Here is a 23,488-nt window from a genome sequence, read left to right as displayed (position 1 = left end):
GTTGCAAAAGTTATGAAAGCAAGTGCCACATTTGAAATGCTGTTTAGTTGATTCTAATGCAAGTGTACATTTGAAAGTTTGGACATCGAACATTACAGCACAGCAACAGGCTGAACATGATGCCAAATTAAACTATCTCCTTCTCCGGCATGTGATCTATATCCCACTATGTCTTGCATTTCCGTGTGCTTATCTGAAAGCCTCTTAAATGTGATTATTGTATCTGCCTCCACCACCTCCACCCACACCAGTGTATTCCAAACCACTCGCTGTGTAAAAACATTTTTCCCCTCATATCTGCTTTAAACGTTGTCCCTCTCACCTTAAAGCTATGCCCTCCAGTCTTACCCAAAGAAAATAAAGGTTCTGACTGTCTACCCTATCCATGCCACAGTTTGTTTTGTATGCATCATGATAATTATATATTTTTGATGATAATGTCAACGTTTCATTACCTGACTTTTGATTTCAGATGGAAAGCCTTGACGCAGATTTGCGATTACACCGTGCAGTGATCCTATAGAATTTCTGAGGAGGAAAGAACACAATAAAAAGTGTAAATCCTGGAGGAAATGCTCACCATTTGCACATGTAATATATTCCACACGTTATCTGGTCAATCTCACAACTTTGTTTATTAACAGTCTTCTTGCAACTTTACGTTACATTAAAACTTATAAAGTTTAGCCAACAGAAGATTGTGTGTACTACCAATGTTTTTTTTCCCCACAAATACAAGTGTATTTTTCTGTTACTGTAATTCTGGATGTATACCCTGGGATTGCTTGCTGCCTGCGTAGGGTTTGAAAAACTGGAAAAATGTTGCAAGAGAATGGCAAATGGAATTTAACTCGGGCAAGTACAATGTGATGTATTTTGGGATGTTAAAGCAGGTCAGGACATACGCAATAATACGCAGAACCCTGGGGAATGATATTGGACTCTTGTGTGCTATCTCAGTGTGATGTATTATTTCTACACTCTTGTACTTGTGCCTATGTACATTAAGATTTTTACTGAACTGTGTGCAAAAAAGGAATTTCACTCTACCTGCACACATGTGACAATAAAGTAGCATTGATTGAATCATTAAACAGTGAGACCTTGGGGTACCACATAGTTACCTGAAATGGCGATGTTAGTAGTGAAGAAGGCATATTGTATGCCCGCCTTTATTGGCAGAGGCAATGACTATAGAAGTTGAGATATCACATTACAGTTGTGCAAATCATTAGCTCAACTACACTTTCAGTACTGTGTGTAGTTCTGGTCACCTTGCTAAGGGAGGATATCATTGTTACCCCAGGTCTGAGGGCTTGAGTTATAAGGAAAGACTGGATGGGTTAGGACTCTTTTAGACTTTAGAGATATAGCGTGGAAACAGGCCCTTCGTCCAACTTAGTCCACCCCGACCAATGATCACCCTGTACAATACCGCTATCCTACGCACTAGGGACAATTTACATTTTATACCAAAGCCAATTAACCTACAAACCTGTGCATCTTGGATTGTGGGAGGAAGCCGAAACAGCCGGAGAAAACCCACGCGGTCACAGGGAGAATGTACAAACTTCATACAGACAGCACCTGGAGTCAGGTTCGAACCCACGTCTCTGGTGCTGTAAGGCAGCAACTCTACCGTTGTACCACCGTGCTTCCCTCTCTTTAGTGAAGGAGGCAGAGGGGCGACCTTACAGAAGTTTATAAAATCATGAGGGGCATAGAAAGGGGAAAGTGAGATAGTCCTGTTCCCTGAATAGCAGAATCTATAACTTAATAGGTTTAAGATGAGAGAGGGAGGAATTAAAGGATTCTGAGGGACACATTTTTCACTCAGAAAATAGTGTGCATATGGAATGAGCTGTCAGAGTAGAGGGAGGTCAATTACAACCTTCAATAGCTATTTAAAATAGTTTTTACTATGGGTAGTAAAAGGTTTAAATGGATATGGGACAAATGCAGGCTAATTGGATTAGTGTAGATAGACATCTTGGTCAGCATGGACAAGTTGAGCTGAAGAGCCTATTTCTATGACTCTAAGTGTGACTATGAATCTAACTCTGTTAATTTATTGTCAATTCCCACCATGAGCTGTTTAGATCAGAGCTTCTGAAAGAGGGCAATGCAAAAAGATGAACAAATCTTATCTGATTATCCCTTACACTTTTTGGCCACCAAAAGCGTCACCAAAAGTGCGGCACAGTTGTGCAGCGGTAGAGTTGATTCCTTACAGTGCCAGAGACTCGGGTAAGGGTACAGAATTTGTACTCCCTATGACCATGTGAGTTTTCTCCAGGTGCTCGGTTTCCTCCCACATTCCAAAGACCTGCAGGTTTTTAGGTGAATTGGCTTCTGTCAATTGTAAATTGGCCCTCGTGTGGAGGGCAGTGTTAGTGTATGGGGTAGTGCTGGTTGGTGCGGACTCGGTGAGTCGAAGGGCCTGATTCCACGTCGTATTACTAAAGTCTAAAAAGTATAGGCGCTGGTAAACAAACCACTCATTTTTCTTCCTAGCATTTAAATTACTAGGCAGAAAAACAAACATATACTGTAAAATTCCAAACAAATATAAAGTGAGGAACACTCTAAAAATTACTTCTTGTTCATATTTTAAGAAGTCCTTTGCCTTCCAAAGTATTCCTTGCATTTGATCAATAGATCAATTGCTCCAAAAATTAAGAAGCAATTAACTATTGTGTCCTAATCAATTCCTGCTTTAGATTGGAAAGTTATAAAGAACTTCGGATTCTGTAATCTTGAGCAAAACACAAAATGCTGGAGTGATTTAGTGGGTCAGGCAGCATCTGTGGCAGGAATGGATTGGTGATGTTTTGGGTTTGACCCTTCTTCAGTCTCATTTCCAATCAGGACCCTGCTTTAGATTAGTTCATTTCAGGATAAAACACATTCACTTCATTTGTTCTTTTTATTACACATATTTTCATTTTAGTATTTGTCATTCTTATTTCTTCAAAGCATGGGATACTTAATCAATTATTTGTCTATTTCTTGACTTCACGTTAGTTTAGTTTTCATGCCTCAGATATGAGCTCTGCTGAGGGTTTGAAGCTGAAGGAAGTTCTTAATCCCTACAACATGTGGTGGGCCTGTTTTCACTAACATATTTAGAAGTCCCTGGAGAGCTAATAGGAGATAGAAAGGATCAAAGACTTTATGTAATGTAATTTATTAGTACCTCTGTTAAATTGCAACCCACTATGTTTCAGGATATTAATCCCAAGGGTGTTCTGTTCAGTGTATTTAGATAATCATAGGTATACTGTGTTTTCTCACTCAAAATATTCAGCATTTGTTGATATTTAGAACACCAAATGTAAATATTTTAGTCCTGAATACTCACCCATCTCCAATAAAAAAGTATCCTCTTTCTTCTGTCTGCACAAGAAGAACGTTTTCAGAAGAGTGGATTGAAAAATGTTTCTGAAGCACATTCCAATTGGGATGGTATTCTGGTCTTATGCATAATTCTGTAATTCTGTTTAAATAAAGAGGAATATATTGAAGGCAAGCTGTAAATTTAAATATATTTGAAGTATTATCGTTATTGAATGCATTAATCACGTGTTAACAAGTAAAAGCAGTTATGAAATGTTAAAGACAAGTCCCAACTTCCATTGGAGCTGCACCATTCCAGGTTAAAGGTAAGTATTCTCTTGATTTAGATTTTTAAGTGACAGAGAATTTGAGAGGGCAAGAGTTTCCCTGTTGAAATGGTGAAACCCACTGGGATATGATCAATGTTGTCTCCAGGGATACTGATGGAAGAATAATTGCTTATAATGCCAACAATGAAGGCTAAGAATAGTAGATTTAGCCAGATGTGATTTGTCACTTATCAGTCCAAATCTGTATGCTTTAAGAAGGTATTGTCATAAGGTCATAAGTGATAGTAGAATTAGGCCATTCAGCCCATCAAGTCTACTCCGCCATGGCTGATCTATCGCTCCTAACCCCATTCTCCTGCCTTTTCCCATAACCTCTGACACCTGTACTAAACAAAAATCTATCTATCTCTGCCTTAACAATATCCACTGACTTGGCCTCCTCAGCCTTCTGTAGCAAAGATCTGTGGCACAGATTCACCACCCGCTAAGGAAATTTCTCCTCATCTCCTTCCTAAAATAACGTCCTTTAATCCTGAGACTATGCCCTCTAGTCCTAGATTCTCCCACTAGTATTGTGCTGTCTACAGTAGCTTATCCATGAACTACTCACAGATGAATGGGCATGAATGAAACAACAAAAAGAGATTGAGTCAACTTCACACGCCAGAGGAATTATGCACATGAGTAATGTTATCTGATTTTCGATAACCACAGCCACCTTGATTTGTGTTAAGAAGATAGACACAAAATGCTGAAGTAACTCAGCGGGACAGGCAGCATCTCTGGAGAGAAGGAATGGGTGATGTTTCGGGTCGAGACCCTTCTTCAGACTGGTTTGGGATAAGGGAAACAAGAGATATAGATAATGATGTAGAGAGATAAAGAACAATGAATGAAAGATATGCCAAAATGTAACGATTACAAAGGAAACAGGCCATTGGTAGTTGTTTGTTGGGTGAAAATGAGAAGCTAATGCGACTTGGGTGGGGGAGGGAGAGAGAGAGAGAGAATGCCGGGGCTACCTGAAGTTAGAGAAATCAATATTCATACCACTGGGCTGGAAGCTGCCCAAGCGAAATATGAGATGCTGTTCCTCCAATTTGCATTTAGCCTCACTCTGACAATGGAGGAGACCGAGGACAGAAAGGTCTATGTAGGAATGGGAAGGAGAATTAAAGTGTTTAGCAACCAGGAGATCAGGTAGGTTCAGACAGACTGAGAAAAGGTGTTCAGCGAAACAATCACCCAGTCCAGGTTTGGTCTCGCCGATGTATGCGAGTCCACATTACTTGTGACACAGCCATTTCCCTCTGGCCTCTATTGGTTTCAGCTTTTTTACGGCCATTCAATGTCATCATTGGGTACAAGTTGGCAATGTCCTTTCCTCAGGCTCTCAGGTTTTTCACAAAATTCATGAGTATACTGGGAGCAAATTAATTTAAATTTAAAGAATTGTAGGAAGTTGGAGATGGGACGAATGGCCTATTTACTGCTTGGGAAAAGGACAAAAATATATATCATGGAACTTTTTAGGATCCATCATTTGGTCTAGAAGTAGGGAATGAATCAATCGTATTGCGCCCTTTGCAGTGTGAATATTAGGTAGATCAGAATTGTGACTGACATTGAAAACTGTTTGAGGTACCATTCTCAACTAACACAAAGTTAGCAGTGCCTTTAATATTGCTCTCTTTTTGCAAAAGTAGTTTGATTAGCCAGGCAAATTAATGAAAGGCAAATTATTCCAAAGAGAACTCTGCATAGATAATGTGTAAAACAACTGGAGACCTTCAGTGCATGAAAAATAATCAAAAATGAATTAAGGAATGCAGTGTTCTTACTTTCTTATAGATATTTCTCCCCGTGAAGGTAATTTCCTGCTTGATTCTTGTTTTGTGAAATAAAACAAGAAGTGTTCATCGTTTGATTTTCCCAGCACAAAATATCGCCTTTTCCATGATTTCTGAGAAAAAAAAATAAAAAAATTCTGAATACTACCAAACCAACACCAAGAATAAGCACAATATAAATACTATGTAAAAATACGTGTGGTCGGTTGGTAGCATTGTGCTAACAGGCCAATACCCATGAGGATATGTCATGAAGATTGATGTTGGCAAATGCAAATTTTACATCATGTTGAAGTAAGTAGATCCTATGTGTTCATATTTTTGTCCAATAGTTCTCATTCTTAGGCAGTCCCCTGGTATTGAGAATGACTAGCTTTCACTCAGGTTTTATGGGTTCTTAAGTGGGTGATGAACCTCATTTCGGAAACCATGAACCGTTCCACAGATGGGCAGAAGGTGGCAGATAGGGAGTAGAAACATACTGTAGAACTGCAGACGCTGGTTTTTAGCAAAGGTAGGCACAAAGTGCTGGAGTAACTCAGTGGGTTTTTGGTAGGTAGGGAGGTGGTTTGTGAGATGATGTGCTTCCTTCCCACTGATGCAGGCTATTCTTGTGCCTCCTGATGTACGGCCTTGAGGTTTGTCAATACCATCCTGAGTAAGAATTCCTTGAGGGGATTTTGCAGGAGAAAAGAGAACTTGTTCAAAGTAGACATACTTTGAGGAAATTTTGCAGTGGAGCTGGAGAACTTCTTCTAAGTAGGCATACCTTGAAGAGATTTTCCCATGGATTGGAGAAGACCTTCAAAGTAGACATACCTTGAGGAGATGTTGCTGTGATGTGAGAAATTCTTCAAAATAGGCATACGTTGAGGAGACTGAGTAATCCTTCTCCAATTTGGGTGGTCGTAGGCCAGGGGTTGTCAGCAATCAGCAGGAATGTTGAACTTCAAGGAAACATTGAGCACACCCTTGAATTTCACAATTTTCTGCATGATAATCTCTCTCCATAGAGCTCGAAATAGAGAGTCTGTTTTGGGAGTCTGGTCCCAAGCATGCAAGTGACATGGTCTGCCCAATGCAGTGGACTTTGTGTCACATGGGCCTCAATGCTGGGCATGTGGCTGGGAAAGGATGCTGACATCGGTTCACTTATCCTGTCGGTGAATTAGGAGGATTTTGTAGAGATAGCATTGTTACTATTTTCACACGTTTTTGAGATGCCTGCTGCAGGTGCTCCCAGTCTCAAAGCAGAGGGCAGGGCAGCGGCCACTTATGCCTGGAAGACCAAGTCATGCCCGGTGCGAGATCAAGTTTTAAAGCTATCACAAAAATCACTTTGTGATTCAATGTAAATACTGTACCTACATAGCAGTGCTAATGATTATCAATCTCCTGTGTCTTGTTTGAAATGAGATTTTTAGACATTTTTTTAGAAATAATGTTTATTTAAGTTTTAGTTTACTAATTTTTATCTGTTTCCTTCACTCTATTATCAGACATAACTCAAGAAAGTAATTAGACCGAATTTCACTCAAGTTGGACAATTCAAGTAAAATTATTGTATTATACTAGGCCATTCTCCTGATTTTTTCTATTCTGTAACAAGTTTTTTTACAATGTAAATATATAGTCTTTTACCCAGAGTAGGGGAATCGAGAAACAGAGAACATAGGTTTAAGGTAAGGGGGGGGGGGGGGGAAAGATTTAATAAGACCCTGAGGGGTAACCTCTTTACACAAAGAGTGGTGGGTGTATGGAACGAGCTTTCAGAGGAGGTAGTTGTAGCAGGTACTATTGCAATGTTTAAGAAACATTTAGACAGGTACACTGATAGTTTAGAGGGATACGAGCCGAACACAGGCAGTTGGGACTGGTGTAGAAGGGACATGTTAGTTGGTGTGGGCAAGTTGGACTGAAGGGCCTGCTTCCTGGCTGTATGACTATGATTAACAACTGTGTAAGGCAGTTCCAACTCAACTTAAAAGAAAGTGTATTTACTACAGATATATAACCTAATCAAACACATTAATTTCAATATACATGTTGGGCCATGGCTTATTAGAACATACACTTCAAAATTTTCAATAGCGCTTTTCTAAATTTAGTTTAGTTTTAGTTTAGAGATATAGCGTGGGAACAGGCCTTTTGTCCCACTGAGTCCACACTGTCCAACAATCACCTGTACATTAGTTCTATCCTTCAGACCAGGGACAATTCTGTAGAAGCCAATTAACCTACACACCGGCATGTCTTTGGAATGTGGAAGGAGACCAGAGAACCTGGTGAAAATCTACGCTGTCTCAGGGAGTACGTCAAACTCCCTTTCTATGTTCATTGCTAGAAATGTTGATAAAAAATTATGCTTTCCTCCATTTATAAAAATGTCCATACATGAAATCAAAATGATTGTTAAATTTAAGAATTTGTGTAAACATTTCCGATATTGCATTATGTTTATATGGATTGTTGTTTAGGAATTAGCAAAACCATCAATATCTTCATGAGTGCATAAAAAATACTAATTTCTGACATTTCAAATATTATTCTGAATGTACCTTTTGTTCAAACTGGTACACAGGCGGTGATTTTGTTAAATACCCCTCAAAGAGAATGTCTTCCTCCTTGATGATATTCTCGGTGTAAAATATTGAAGACCGGGATCCTATTATGAAATATGGTAGTATCAATTTAATTGTATTTCAGAATCAGAATCACACTTTATTCGCCAAGTATGTTTTGCAACATACGAGGAATTTCATTGGCCAGGTCAGTCATACAATTAAAGGCAACAAATCACTCAAAAACACATTTTAACATGAACATCCTCCACAGTGACTCCTACACATTCCTCACTGTGATGGAAGGCAAAATAAATTTCAAGTCCTTCCTCATGTTCTTCCTCGGTCAGGGGCCCCGAGCCCTCCGTTGACGGGATGGTCTTAACTCCCGTAGCTGGCGGTGTTCGGGCCCTCCGCATCGAGGCGTTCAGCTCCTGCATCAGGGGAATGTCAGCTCCCCCATGCCGGGTGATCGAACCTCGCGTCGGGGCTGGTGGAACCTTCCGCGGCGTTGGAGCTCCTGACTAGCCTCTGCCGAGACTGCGAGCCCTCGATGGTAAGTCCACGGTGGTCGCGGTGGGAATGATCCCAGGCAAGGGATCCGCTCCGATGTTAAGTCCGCGCCCAGCGGTGGGGCTCACGACAGTCCGAGGCGGCTTCCAGCTCCAGCGATGGTAGGCCGCAGAGCCCGGAGAATGTGATCCGGAAATTGATCACATCTCCGGGAAGGTAGGAACTTGAAAAAAAAAATCTCCCAATCCCCTCCCCCCACATAAAACAAACCGAAGAACATTAAAACAAACTTTTAACAAACTAAAAAATAACAAAAAGAAAGAAAAAACGAACAGACTGCCGGCAGGGCTGCCATCTCCCCGACCCCCCTGGTGGTCTAATTTAATCGGATAAACCAAGTGTTAACATTATAAGAAATATAATATATATTAGAAAACATGAAATCAGTGCAAAAAATACTCACAAGGAGTGAACAGAGTATTATATAAAGTGTTTCAATGATTTACTTTCATGATAGTGCAGTTCCCAAGGAACAGAAGGCCAGGTCAAGGAATAAGCCATTGTGATCCCAAACTAATTATATTAGGGGGATGAGGAGTGATCTTACAAAGGGCTTTAATATCATGAGGGGAAATAGATAGGGTGAATGACACACTTTTACTATACTACTAGACCGTTGGGCCTGTTCCCCAAGGCAATATTCCACCACTGAGCCATAGCCCACAACTCCGCAGGCGCAGCTGACGGGTTCCGATTGTGACGCCAGAGATACCCATTGTTACGCGAGTCACGTCAACCCTCCCCCAACTGATCTGGTGCAGCCGGCAAGTGGGAGCGCGACTGCGACGTTTTTAGAGTTCAAAATGGTAATAACCTGTAAAATATAAGATCAATGTGAACGCATCTCACTCTTCCTCTTCAGTCCCCTATTCCCCTCCTCCATTATCCTCTCTCCCCACCCTACACCAACCCTCCTCTGCATCCTCCCCTCATCCCCTTCCTCCCCTCCTCCATTACCTCTCCATCCTTCTTCCTACCCCTATCCTCTTCCATTCCCCCTCATCCCCAGCACTCCCCCTCCTCTTCAGCCTCATTCTTTCCCCTTTCCTCCTCCCCCACTCCATCCCTCACCTCTCCTTCCCCTTACCCTCAGCCACTCCCTCCCACCTTAACACCTCTCCCATTCCTACCCCCTCCTCTCCCTCTATCCCCCTGCTCCCCCACTCCTCACCTCCCCTAATCCCAGCCCCACTCTCCCTCCTCACCTCCCCCACTGCCCTGCTATCCCTCTACCCCCAGTCCCTACCTCCTCCACTCCCCGCTCCTCTCCATCTCGCCCCCATCCTCCGCCACTTTCCCCTCCCTCTCCCACCCTACCCCATCCTCTTTCTCTATCCCCCTGCTCCCCCACTCCTCACCTCCCCCCTAGCCTACCCCCGACAATGAAAAACAAGTTTTTTTAAATGAAACCTCCCCCTATCCCACCCCCCACAATGAAAACTGCGATTTGTCATTAAAATATCCTAAACACTATGTTAGGTGTTAATCAAAATGGAAGAATTTGATTAAAACAGAGTTTTTTGGAAATTTTTGATATTTTAATGTTAATGAGATTTGGGATCCCATTATGACATCATTGTGACATTGAATGCTGCTGACGAGCAGGGCAAGTGGAAAAGTAGTTTGAAAAGTGATTTCTGTAAAGTTTAAAATGTCAATAACTTGTAAAATATAACATCAATCCGAACAAAACCTATTTATTTTACATCCCAGGACAATGTTGAGTAAGGTGGGCAAAAAATTGTAGCGCTATCGTGTACCATTTTGGCGGGGTTTTGGAATATTGCGCACACGCACGCACGCATACATGCAAACAAACAAACAAGATGAGAGATGTGGTAATATATAGATAGATAAATGATAGGAGTAAAATTCGGCCATTCGGCCCATCGTCTAATCCGCCATTCAATCATGGCTGATCTATCTCTCCCTTCTAACCCCATTCTCCTGCCCTCCGCATAACCTGACACCTGTACTAATCAAGAATCTATCTATGCCTTAAAAATATCCATTGACTTGGCCTCCGCAGCCTTCGGTGGTAAAGAATTGCACAGATTCACCACCCTTTGAGTAAATAAATTTCTCCTCATCTTCCTGAAAGAACATCCTTTAATTCTGAGGCTATGACCTCTTATCCTAGAATCTCTAACTAGTGGAAACATCCTCTTCCACATCCACTATCCAAGCCTTTCATCATTCTGTATGTTTCAATGAATTCAAAGGTTCAAAGGTTGATTTATTGTCACATACACCTAGATGTAGTGAAATTCCTTTTGCCAATGCAGCACATAAAAAAGAATACAAACATAACAATAATAAATAGCTTTAACATAAAAACATCCCCCCACAATGGTTCCCATTATGGGGGAAGGCACAAAGTCCAGTCCCATCCCCAATGTCCACCCATAGTCGGGCCTATTGAGGCCTCCACAGTTGCCTCTACGGAGGCCCGATGTTCCAGGCCGTCCTCACCGGGTGATGATGTTCCGGCTTCGGGAGAGTCCTCTCAGCGGCATGGGAACCCTGGAACGGCCGCCTCCCTACTCGAGACTGTGGCTTCCAGAGCCGACAAGGCCGCGCCGAATGGAGCTCAACTGGCGATCTCGTCGCGAGATCCCAGGCTCCCGATGTAAAGTTCAGCGCCGCCGCCCGCAGCTCCGCGAGGTTTTAAACGCCGGTCCCAGCTCACCGGAGTTCCAGCGCGGCGACCCAGGCAAGGCACCGCCCGCCCCGCAATGGCGCTCCAGCACAGCACCGCCGTCCTCACACCCGCAGCTCTGCCGCCGCCGATGCCGGTGCCGGTGCCGCCGATGCCGATGCCGAGGCTCTGGGCGGTCCCCTCGCTCCTCGGACCCGCAGCTCCGCAGCCGCCGCCGCCGATGCTCCGGGCGGTCCCCTCAGGAAATACCGCTCCAGGCCCGCTGGTAGGCCGCGAGGACGGGTCGAAAGTGCAGCCCGGAGAAAAGCTGCATCTCCGACCAGGTAGGGACTCTGAAAATTAGTTTCCCCCTCCCCCCCCCTCCCCACACATAAAAAAGCTAGAACTCCTTAAAAACAAAACACTAAACTAACTAAAAATAAGAAAAAAGAAATGAAAAACAGACAGCTGCAGGCTAGGCAGCCATACCCCCTACAGGTCGGCGCCTCATTCTTCTAAACTGCAGCGAGTACAGGCCCAGTGCCATCAAACGCTCATCATAGGTAAACCTACTCATTCCTGAGAAGCAAGGAGGGGCACTACTAATCTTTAAACTTCTAAAGGTAGACAATGCAAGTTCTATTAAGAAACCATTTAATTGTTTTATGTTGCATTGCACTGATAAAATGTCCATGTTGGAATAATCTGGAATTGCTAATGCAGATGGCTTATCATCAAGGGTTTTACCCCCTCCCAAAGATTTCAGTCCTACTCACAAATGAGATAATCAATTCTTTTTTGAAGCATTAGTTGTCCAGAATGAGAGTCAACCCCTTTGGAGCAAATTACTTGCATGCAACTGTGGGAGAAGGTTTATTTCTCTTCACCAGTCACGTTCACATTGTTTTTGTCAAGTCATTTGAGTGTAGGATTTCAACACAAGCTAAGTAATGCAATCATGTATGGGTAACTTAAAAAAATGGAAGTCATTTGGAAATGTAAAATACATACCTTTTTTATTCATTTTTCAAAAAAATCTTCACAATCAGGACAGGTCTGCTTGGAGAAAAATAAATCATATGTCAAACTCACTTGAAATTGCAATGAAGTAAAATAAAAATGCACTTTAAAAGAAGTATTTCAAGCTCTATTCAGTGCCAAAATGTCAGTGGCTAGCAGCACATCACTAAAGAACTGAACCTACTATTGTATTGGCTCCCTACTAACACTCACAAACACTTGGATATCTTTCAACTTCAATTAAAAAAAATAAAACGTTATCAGTTTCGTACCGCAACCAGCGTGGATTCCATTTAAGATCAGCTCCTTGGGAATTAAAACACACGAGCCCAAGTAGAAGTCATGACTGTGTAGCCAGGCACAACTCCAGCAGCATCTTTAATGTCACTGTGATACCACCATTGTTGGATGGACAATGGGTCGTGATGAGTCAGAGTACAGGAGGGTGATTGATAATGGAGCCAGAACAATAATGTTGCTCTCAACGTTAGAAAGACAAAGGAGCTGATTGTGTCAGAAAGAACAGCAGATGCTGGTTTGCACCGAATATGAAGTGTCTGAAGAACCCTGAAGAAGGGTCTTGACCTGAAACGTCATCTATTCTTTTTTTCCCCAGAGAAGCTACCTGACCCGCTGAGTTACTCCAGCATTTTGTGTCTATCAAAGGAGCTAATTGTTGACTTCAGGAAGGGAGAGCTAAGTATTTGGTGGAGATAATCAACAGCTTCAATTTTCTAAAGATCTGTCCTGGGCCCAGCACATGGATGCAATCACAAGGAAAGCTCATCAATGCCTCCACTTTCTTAGAAGATTAAAGAGATTTGCCATCAGTAACATGCCAAATCCCCTGAATCTCCTTCTGCAGGTATACAGTAGAGAACATACTGACTGGTTGCACCAAGGCCAGGTTCAGTAACTTGAATACCTTGGAATGAAGGAAGCTGTAATATTGCCTGGTCCTTCATGGGTATTAACCTCCCTGCCATCGAAGGGGTCTACAGGAAGTACTGCATCAAAAAAGTCATCTAATATCATAAATGACCAACACCAACCTGACCACACTCTCATCTTGTTGCTACTGTCAGGAAGGAGGCACGGGAGTCTGAGAAACTTGCCCTCTAGGTTCAAGAACACCTTCTTCCCAGGAAACAACTGGCTCTGGAGTTTAATTCAGATGAGTATGAGGTGTTGAATATTGGGAAGTCAAACCAGGGAAGGACCTTCACAGTGAATGGTGGACCTCTGGGGATGTAGTAGAGCTGAGGGATTGAGGAATACACAATTCCCTGAAAATTACATTGCTGGGAGAAAGGTTGGCGAAAAAGGCTTTTGGCACACTGGCTATCACCAGTCAGGGATTGAGTATGGAAATTGGGAAATCATATTACACGTGTACAAAACATTGGTAAAGCTGCATTTGAATTGTTGTGTTCAAAAGGGAACTGCAACAACATTTGAATTGTTGTGTTCAGTTTTGTTCAATCTGCTAATGAAAGATGCTATTAAGATGGAAAGATTTATGGGGATGTTGCCAGGATTTGAGGGCTTGAGCTATAGGATTGGGTAGGCTAGAACTTTATTCCTTGTAGCGCAGAAGACTGAGGTCTTCTTGCCTATGGTGTGCACAGCCTAAAGCTGTAGGACAACTTGTTCTATTTGATCTTATTTGATTGTGCACGCCAGGTTGATTGCATTCATTGAAACAGGGCGGATCACATGAAGATTGCAATTTCCCACCCCAAGACTGAGGTAATAGAGCCTTACAAAATTACAAGGGTAATAGATAGAGTGAATACAACATCTTTTTCCCAGGGTAGGGGAATCAAGAAATAGAGGACATATATTTAAGGTGAGTGGAGAAATATTTAACAGAAATCTGTGGGGTAACTTCTTCACACAGATGATGGTAGACATATGGAACAAGCTGCCAGAGGAAGTACTTGGGACAGATGCAAAAACATTTAAAATACATTTGGACAGGTACATGGATAGTAAAGGATTAGAGGGACATGGGCCAAACACAGGCAAATGGAACTAGCTGAGATGGAACATTTTGGTCTGAGTGGATAAGTTGGGCTGAAGGACCCGTTTATGTGTTGAATCAGTCCCTGATTCTTGAACCACAATGCACAATTCTGAGGACAACCCTACCTCAGCAACCCAATCTGCTTCTTCTTCTTTCGTGTGGCATGCACAGCCTAAAGTTGTAGGACAACTTGTTCTATTTGATACCAATCTGCTCTGGACTTGGTTTTGGTTGTACTCCATACTTCAGCTATACATTATTACAGTTATCTGGTACAACTGATTATTAATTTATGGTATATGTATATGAAAATTAAACACTCTTGCCTCCCTTTAAGTCCTTGAATGATGGAGTATTGCGTTGATGAACTGCACAATGGCTTCCATTCTGCCTTTGGATACAGCCGGGAGAGTGTTTGACTATTCACCCCGAGACAGAGAGGGATTTCCCCAGTGCATTTAATAACAGCCGATGGCCAAAGATCAGTCCACAACCCGTAGACACGCTTACGGTTCGATCGCCTACTGTAAATCATCCGTAGCCGAGTGGGCGGCCGGCGAGTTAATGCAAAGCCACGGGAATGTGAAAAGTAGGTGAAATAGGAAATAAATGAGGGGACGGGGACGCTCTGGGAGCTGGCATAGACTTAATGGGCCGAGCGGCCTCCACTGAGGTAACAAGGAAGTGATAGCTACGCAGCAGTCATAAAACATACACATTCGAGCAAATAGAAATAAATATACAGGAGTGCACCAATTGAATAACTACTTTGGTTCCGTCTTCACTAAGGAAGACATAAATAATCTGCCGGAAATAGCAGGGGACCGCGGGTCAAAGGAGTTGGAGGAATTGAGTGAAATCCAGGTTAGCCGGGAAGTGGTGTTGGGTAAATTGAATGGATTAAAGGCCGATAAATCCCCAGGGCCAGATAGGCTGCATCCCAGAGTACTTAAGGAAGTAGCTCCAGAAATAGTGGATGCATTAGTAATAATCTTTCAAAACTCTTTAGATTCTGGAGTAGTTCCTGAGGATTGGCGGGTAGCAAACGTAACCCCACTTTTTAAGAAGGGAGGGAGAGAGAAAACGGGGAATTACAGACCAGTTAGTCTAACATTGGTAGTGCGGAAACTGCTAGAGTCAGTTATTAAAGATGGGATAGCAGCACATTTGGAAAGTGGTGAAATCATTGGACAAAGTCAGCATGGATTTACAAAAGGTAAATCATGTCTGACGAATCTTATAGAATTTTTCGAGGATGTAACTAGTAGCGTGGATAGGGGAGAACCAGTGGATGTGGTGTATCTGGACTTCCAGAAGGCTTTCGACAAGGTCCCACATAAGAGATTAGTATACAAACTTAAAGCACACGGCATTGGGGGTTCAGTATTGATGTGGATAGAGAACTGGCTGGCAAACAGGAAGCAAAGAGTAGGAGTAAACGGGTCCTTTTCACAATGGCAGGCAGTGACTAGTGGGGTACCGCAAGGCTCAGTGCTGGGACCCCAGCTATTTACAATATATATTAATGATCTGGATGAGGGAATTGAAGGCAATATCTCCAAGTTTGCGGATGACACTAAGCTGGGGGGCAGTGTTAGCTGTGAGGAGGATGCTAGGAGACTGCAAGGTGACTTGGATAGGCTGGGTGAGTGGGCAAATGTTTGGCAGATGCAGTATAATGTGGATAAATGTGAGGTTATCCATTTTGGTGGCAAAAACAGGAAAGCAGACTATTATCTAAATGGTGGCCGACTAGGAAAAGGGGAGATGCAGCGAGACCTGGGTGTCATGGTACACCAGTCATTGAAAGTAGGCATGCAGGTGCAGCAGGCAGTGAAGAAAGCGAATGGTATGTTAGCTTTCATAGCAAAAGGATTTGAGTATAGGAGCAGGGAGGTTCTACTGCAGTTGTACAGGGTCTTGGTGAGACCACACCTGGAGTATTGCATACAGTTTTGGTCTCCAAATCTGAGGAAGGACATTATTGCCCTAGAGGGAGTGCAGAGAAGGTTCACCAGACTGATTCCTGGGATGTCAGGACTGTCTTATGAAGAAAGACTGGATAGACTTGGTTTATACTCTCTAGAATTTAGGAGATTGAGAGGGGATCTTATAGAAACTTATAAAATTCTTAAGGGGTTGGACAGGCTAGATGCAGGAAGATTGCTCCCGATGTTGGGGAAGCCCAGGACAAGGGGTCACAGCTTAAGGATAAGGGGGAAATCCTTTAAAACCGAGATGAGAAGAACTTTTTTTCACACAGAGAGTGGTGAATCTCTGGAACTCTCTGCCACAGAGGGTAGTCGAGGCCAGTTCATTGGCTATATTTAAGAGGGAGTTAGATGTGGCCCCTGTGGCTAAGGGGATCAGAGGGTATGGAGAGAAGGCAGGTACGGGATACTGAGTTGGATGATCAGCCATGATCATATTGAATGGCGGTGCAGGCTCGAAGGGCCGAATGGCCTACTCCTGCACCTAATTTCTATGTTTCCCGTTAAGTTTACTATTTTCCAAGAACGCCAAATACCTTCAGTCGGGATTTTCACCCTGCATCCAAGTTTCCAAGCTGCGTGTAAACAGACTGTGGTGTTCAGCGAGCAGTTAGAGACGCCAGTGTCAAGCGTCTGAAGAAGGGTTTCGGCCCGAAACGTCGCCTATTTCCTTCGCTCCATAGATGCTGCTGCACCCGCTGAGTTTCTCCAGCATTTTTGTGTACCTTCAAGCGCACTGCCTGGTCTATCCCCGAGGTTAAGAGCAAAGATCATAGAGCAGAGGGCTTTGGTTAAAAGCTACCGCACTGCCTCCTCTGGCATTTGTCCACACTTTGCCTCTCCCCAACCACCACGTCCGGCTGCCTAGGAGCAGGGCCGGCCTTAAGCCGATTTGACCGATTGCCCCCCAATTGGGCCCCGCGCCTAATGGGGGCCCCGCACTAATGTTCCGTATTTCGTACGGAAATACGAATTCTCTTTGTTAAATAAAGATTTTTTTTTTAAACGACCATGTATAACAACCGCTGCACGGCCATCAGACACAAACGATTTGTTAACTAGTACTGTTAGCACTTCTTAACATGAAGTAGTTAACAAGTTGTTATATCAATCTGCATCCATCCCTTTGAATAAAATTCACGCGGCGTCATTAATACTTGTTTACAGACAGACAATTACATTTACTGAGGAATGTAGATCGATGACACGTTGAGAATTTATTTAAACTCACCACCATGAGTGAGGGCCCCGGACCGCGAGAAGGGGCTTCTTCCTGGTGTGCAGGTTAGTCATTCACCTACCGACCCACGTTGTGTGTCTCTGTGTTTTGCACTCTATCTCCCTCCCTCCCGCGCTCTCTCTCCCGCTCCCCATCTCGTCTCTCTCTAGCTCTCTCACCCTGTTGCCTCAGCATTCCCGGAATCATTGACGTTTAGCGGTAGACAAAAATGCTGGAGAAACCCAGCGGGTGAGGCAGCCGCCTGGCCCGCTGAGTTCCTCCAGCACTGTGTTTTTTGTTTGGCTCTGAAGTTGAAGGCAAAGATCCTATATATATATATATATATAAGATCTTTGGTTGAAGGTGGCTCAGCAGGACGGGCAGCGGCTCTGGGGAGAGGGTTGCGTTTCTGGTCGAGACCCTTCTTCAGACAATCACAAGTACTCTCACCGACGAGAGTTCAATTCAGTCTGAAGAAGGGTCTTCTCTCCAGAGTCGCTGCGCTGCCTGTCCTACTGAGTTACTCCAGCTTTATGTCTATCTTCAATTTCAGAGAAATACAATTTCTCACGGGGGGCTTATAACATCTATAAACCCCTCTGGGACCCTCTGAACACCTCTAAACCCCCTATTTCCCTCTACAACACTTCTGAACCCATCTGAAGCCCTCTAAACATCTCTAAACCGTTTAAACCCCTCTAAACTAGTAGGCTACAAGGTGACTTGTATAGGCTGGGCGAGTGGGCAAATGCATGGCAGATGCAGTATAATGTGGATAAATGTGAAGTTACCCACTTTGGTGGCAAAAACAGGAAAGTAGACCATTATCTGAATGGTGGCCGATTAGGAAAAGGGGAGATGCAATGAGACCTGGGTGTCATGGTACACCAGTCATTGAAAGTAGGCATGCAGGTGCAGCAGGCAGTGAAGAGAGCGAATGGTATGTTAGCATTCATAGCAAAAGGATTTGAGTATAGGAGCAGGGAGGTTCTACTGCAGTTGTACAGGGTCTTGGTGAGACCGCACCTGGAGTATTGCGTACAGTTTTGGGCTCCTAATCTGAGGAAGGACATTCTTGCCATAGAGGGAGTACAGAGAAGGTTCACCAGACTGATTCCTGGGATGTCAGGACTTTCATATGAAGAAAGACTGGATAGACTCGGATTGTACTCGCTAAAATTTAGAAGATTGAGGGGGGATCTTATAGAAACCCACAAAATTCTTAAGGGGTTGGACAGGCTAGATGCAGGAAGATTGTTCCCGATGTTGGGGAAGTCCAGAACAAGGGGTCACAGTTTAAGGATAAAGGGGAAATATTTTAGGACTGAGAGGAGAAAAACATTTTTTACACAGAGTGTGGTGAATCTCTGGAATTCTCTGCCACAGAATGTAGTTGAGGCCAGTTCGTTGGCTATATTTAATAGGGAGTTAGATGTGGCCCTTGTGGCTAAAGGAATCAGGGAGTATGGAGAGAAAGCAGGTACAGGATACTGAGTTGGATGATCATATTGAATGGCTGTGCAGGCTCAAAGGGCCGAATGGCCTACTCCTGCACCTATTTTCTAAGTTTCTATGACTGCGTCCAACTGCTGTCTGGTTCGTTGATCGATTTGCTAGGTATGAACTGTTTTTGGAGAGAAAAATGCTCACGGCAGACCAAACGTGTTAAACAGAAATTGGTCAGATATTGAGCTTTACACAGTAAGAAATCATGTGAAATAATCACTGAATTTAATTTTAAATGAATGTACCTGCATGTTATACTGTTTAGTTTGGAGATACAACCAGATAGTCCACTGAGTTCGCACCGACCAGCGATTTTTGTTACAGATTTGACAATTTTATTTGGCGGCCAATCAAACGCTGTCTCTAAGGGGATTACATCCAATCACCAACCAGCTTGCTTTAAAATTCCCGTCCAATCAACAAATAGGTCTCCTGCCGTCCAATCAGCCGCTGTCTCCAAGGACATTGTGTCCAATCACATAACTAGCAGCTACGGTGAAGGTTGGAAGCCAGCGGAGCTACTGACAGGCAAACGGGAGGGAGCAGGATGGATTCACACAGTGTATAATCCGTAGCACCTAGTGTACAATTTCATTATATATACTAAATAACTGGGCTGACAGACCCTGGCTGGGAACCTGGGGCCCACCAAAATTGTTCCCAATTGGGCCCCGCACATCCTAAGGCCGGCCCTGCCTAGGAGATCGTTCTGAACACACCTGTGGCGGCGCAGTTATCACCTGTGGCAGCTCCCAGCAAAGATTATAGAGGAGCTCCTCTAGGATCTTTGGCTCCCAGTGCCTCGACACCACACTCAGTCTGCGCCCTGCTTGGGCAGTTAAACTCATCTTGTAAATCCTGAGCGAAGTGTTTCGTGTTCAGGTGGAACGAGGTTGGCTGGTACAAAAAAAAATGCCCAACCCGCCTAACCCGCCCTGGCTATGTGCTAAAGAGCTAAAGATCCACTACACCACAAAAGGGAGACCATTCGGCCCGTGTTAGCAATCTGTGGTGTAATCCACTCGCGTTCATTTTTTAGAGAGATCCAGCGTGGAAACGGGCCCTTTGACATACCGAGTCTGCGCCCACTTAAACCACCCGTGCAATAGTTCCACACGCTAGGGACCCTTTACAGAAGCCAATTAACTTATAAACCTACAGCCTCCAAACCTACAACATATGAATGCATGTATGTGGCTTATGTACGGATATATGTATTTATGTTGTATGTATATGCTTGTGTATGTGTATATATAGATATGTAGATAAGATAAAGTTTGTTGATTAATTGACGAGTTGGGAGAAGGGGCAGGAATAAATAAGTGTATACTTCCTCCTACTTTTTGAACATGTAAGATTTAATTTGTGATGTTTATGAGGTTATGAGTTGTGTATAGGTTTACTGTTCATTTCATTTTATTGTTATTTTGCTTTGTTTTTAACTTTTTTTGTTTTACATGTTCGAAATACAATATACTACTACTACTATTTTAGGATTTGGGAGGAAACCGGAGCACCCGGAGAAAACCTACGCAGGTCACGGGGAGAACGTATAAACTCCACCCAGACAGCACCCAAGGTCAGGATCGAACCCGGGTCTCTGGCGCTGAGTTGCATGTTTTTAATTCACCATTTATTCACCCAATAAAAACTATTTATTTAACTGGAAATCATAAAATTCTCTCTCCCCTCCCCGCTCTCCTCGCTTACTCTTTCCCCATAGCCCTGCAAGTTATTCGCAACCATCTCCCCAAATGTCTTTTGAAAGTCCTGACTAATTCTGCGTCCAGTATTCTTATCTGTCAGACAGATACAACAGCAGATACACTTAGCTTCTTAATCGCACCGGGGCTCGGATTGAAAGCAAATTGATCCCGATCTTTACCCACGATTACCCAATTGTTATGGAGAAACTTCCAACACATAAAGCACCATCTACTACTATAGACACACAATGCTGGAGTAACTCAGCGGGACAGGCAGCATCTCTGGATACAAGGAATGGGTGACGTTTCGGGTTGAGACCCTTCTTCAGCCTCGGCGAAGAGGGAATTACAGAGATAAGGAGTATAAGGTGTGAAAACTAGACACCAGGGGGACTGTTCAAGGGAAATGTGCAATAGATCACTATTAGCTCGGAGATGGAGACAACGAAACAAAGAGATAAAATGTAATCGGGGGGACAGTTCGACTGGTCAGCGAACTAGGAAGGAGGAGGGATGGAGAGAGAGGGGAAGCAATGGTTACTTGACGTTAGAGAAGTAAATACCATCAACTACTTATTGATTCTGTGTTTTGCCCCATTATTTAATTCGTGAAACATTTACAATTGAAATTAAATTCTGCCTTCATTTTTGTTAAGGGACATTCTATTTATAGGAAAAGAGACACAAAATACTGGAGTAACTCAGCTAGTCACTCCAGCACTTGTTGGCTTTTTTTTTGTTGCAAAGTAGCATCTGCAATTCCCTGTGTCTCCATTCTGTTTGTAAAGTCCACCAAAGCCTTGTGTCCCTTTCAACCCACCTGGTGAGGAGTTAACAATTGAAGTAATGATTTGACGCCACTTACTGTGCTTTGAGTCTTTGGCTTTCTTCACTGTGGCCGGCGTGTCCCGCAGTGTGTTCAATGTCTCGGCGTTGCAGTAGGCTAGAACCGGCAGAGTCGTTCTCGTTGACCTTCACTGCGGGCAGACTTTTTAAGCTGCCCCAAAGGGGCATTCCACCCGGATATCACGCACTGCGGTGTTTTCCTTGCCTCGCCCCGCCCTTTATTCGACGTAAGATGCGGTTTATCCAGGCGAGGACTTTCCATTAATTATAAAAACCAGTAACCCAAGGATGGGTGATTTGGTCTCCTCCATTAACGAGCAGGAAATGGTTTAAAGGTTCCAGTCATAGTTTTGTGAACTCGGGAGCGGCCATAATCTCATTTCAAGTCGCATGGGCTTTCTTGAAGTTTGCTTATGGTCTGAGGTGACCATAGAGTCATATAGAGCCACACAGCGTGGACTCACGCCCTTCAGCCGAACTATCCCATGCTGGCTAACATCCCCCATCAACACTAATCCCACCTGCCTGCTTTTACTTCATATCCCTCTGAACATATCCTATCCATGTACCTGTCTAAATGTTTCTGAAACATTGTGATACCACCTGCCTCCACTACACCTGCCCCCCGGGTTCCTACTAACACCAGTCAGACAATATCAACCACGAAAATAGTCTGCAACGTCATTCGTTCCACTTTTGGCAAAGTCAGCTTCAATAGTTGAGTGAAACATTCTAAGGTGCGTCTGCACAGAAAAAAAACTCAGAGCAAACTGGAAAGTCTGTAACAATGGAAAATGAAGAAAACTCAGCAGATGAGATGAAACCAGTGCTGCCTTCTGTCCTTGGAGATGGTGACCAAGCTGCAGGGTATAGCCATCATTCTTTGCAACATCATCTTCACACTGCATGCTGATTAAATTATTGCAGACCACTACATTCATGATAACAATAGAATATTACACGTGAAGTTGTTGAACGTCCTATTCATTACTGTCATTTCTTGCTGGGAATACTATTGACTTTGAATCCAAAGATTATCCTTCCAAGTTCATTCTAACTTCACCAAACCAAGGTTCTCTTATTGTGCTGTGTAAGTGACTGTCCTGGAATGCAGGATTTGTTTTAACTCCTACTATCAGTTGTTGTAACATCAATGCTGACCATATGCCCATGAAAAGGTTAGAGGGGGCAGTCTATGACAATTTGTCTACTTGAGTTTTGTTGTACAATAACAACTAGGACACGAAGGGAGTTTCCACTGGTGCAAACAAAAATGATCAGAACTTCCTTCTGTAATCTGCCACCAACTATTTGAGTTGAGATTAGTTTATTGTCACTGGTACAATGAAAATGTTTAGTTACGTGCTAACCAGTCAGCGGAAAGACAACACATGATTACAATCGAGCCATCCACACTTTACAGATAGTATAGTTAAATAAGGAATGCTGCTGTTGAAGTCGCGGTTTAAAAGAGTGGAGCGAGTGTAATGTGTGATTGCAGATCCACTTCTGCACACAAAGAGTCGCCTGGCTTGGTCGTCTTCTTGAATCTGTCCATATATTGTAGCTCAGAAACTGCTCCTGTATGGTCTCTGATGAGATTTTTTGTTGATAATGGGAGGCAGATACTTGCTATGAAATGGAGAGTCTCTCCCTCAATAGTTTTCTTTGAATGGACCCATGATTGTGGCATGTCTCCCATCTTGCATTGAATTGGTGTGATGAGTTTGTGAAGTTCATGATGGAGATTTCTCTTCCGTTAAATCTGAGACAACTTTGTTCAGCAGTTTTGTTATGCATTTGATGGTGAAAGTATATGTGACCGGTTACAGTGACACATCTAGCGTCGACTCTCTATCCATGTAGAATCCCAAACTCCATCATGTAGTGGATCAAGACCACGGCAGCACCTTTTCTCTTGCATTC

At 43.3% G+C, this 23,488-nt stretch overlaps 1 protein-coding gene across 4 annotated transcripts in view; it reads right to left on the bottom strand.

Annotated features, from left to right (window-relative positions):
* Positions 1 to 21,823, bottom strand: part of plekhs1 (pleckstrin homology domain containing S1) — a 44,445-nt gene extending 22,622 nt beyond the window's left edge. Inside the window, exons 1-6 of one of the 4 annotated variants that reach the window (XM_033033910.1) lie at positions 21,582 to 21,823; positions 12,260 to 12,304; positions 8,035 to 8,141; positions 5,468 to 5,589; positions 3,362 to 3,496; positions 456 to 528 (exon numbers count right to left, since the gene is read on the bottom strand). In XM_033033910.1, the coding sequence (XP_032889801.1) occupies positions 456 to 528; positions 3,362 to 3,496; positions 5,468 to 5,589; positions 8,035 to 8,141; positions 12,260 to 12,272 (450 nt within the window). In that variant the 5' untranslated portion in view covers positions 12,273 to 12,304; positions 21,582 to 21,823. Of the gene's footprint in view, positions 1 to 455; positions 529 to 3,361; positions 3,497 to 5,467; positions 5,590 to 8,034; positions 8,142 to 12,259; positions 12,308 to 16,821; positions 16,914 to 21,581 lie in introns of those variants that run through there. The other 3 variants (XM_033033912.1, XM_033033911.1, XM_033033913.1) reach the window with 3 other exon arrangements.
* Between the last annotated feature and the right edge of the window lie 1,665 nt (positions 21,824 to 23,488).

This window comes from Amblyraja radiata, chromosome 15 (assembly GCF_010909765.2).
Source record: "Amblyraja radiata isolate CabotCenter1 chromosome 15, sAmbRad1.1.pri, whole genome shotgun sequence".
In the NCBI taxonomy this organism is placed as follows: domain Eukaryota; kingdom Metazoa; phylum Chordata; class Chondrichthyes; order Rajiformes; family Rajidae; genus Amblyraja; species Amblyraja radiata.
Note: the sequence above shows the minus strand (reverse complement) of the source record. Positions and strands in the feature narration are given on the sequence as shown.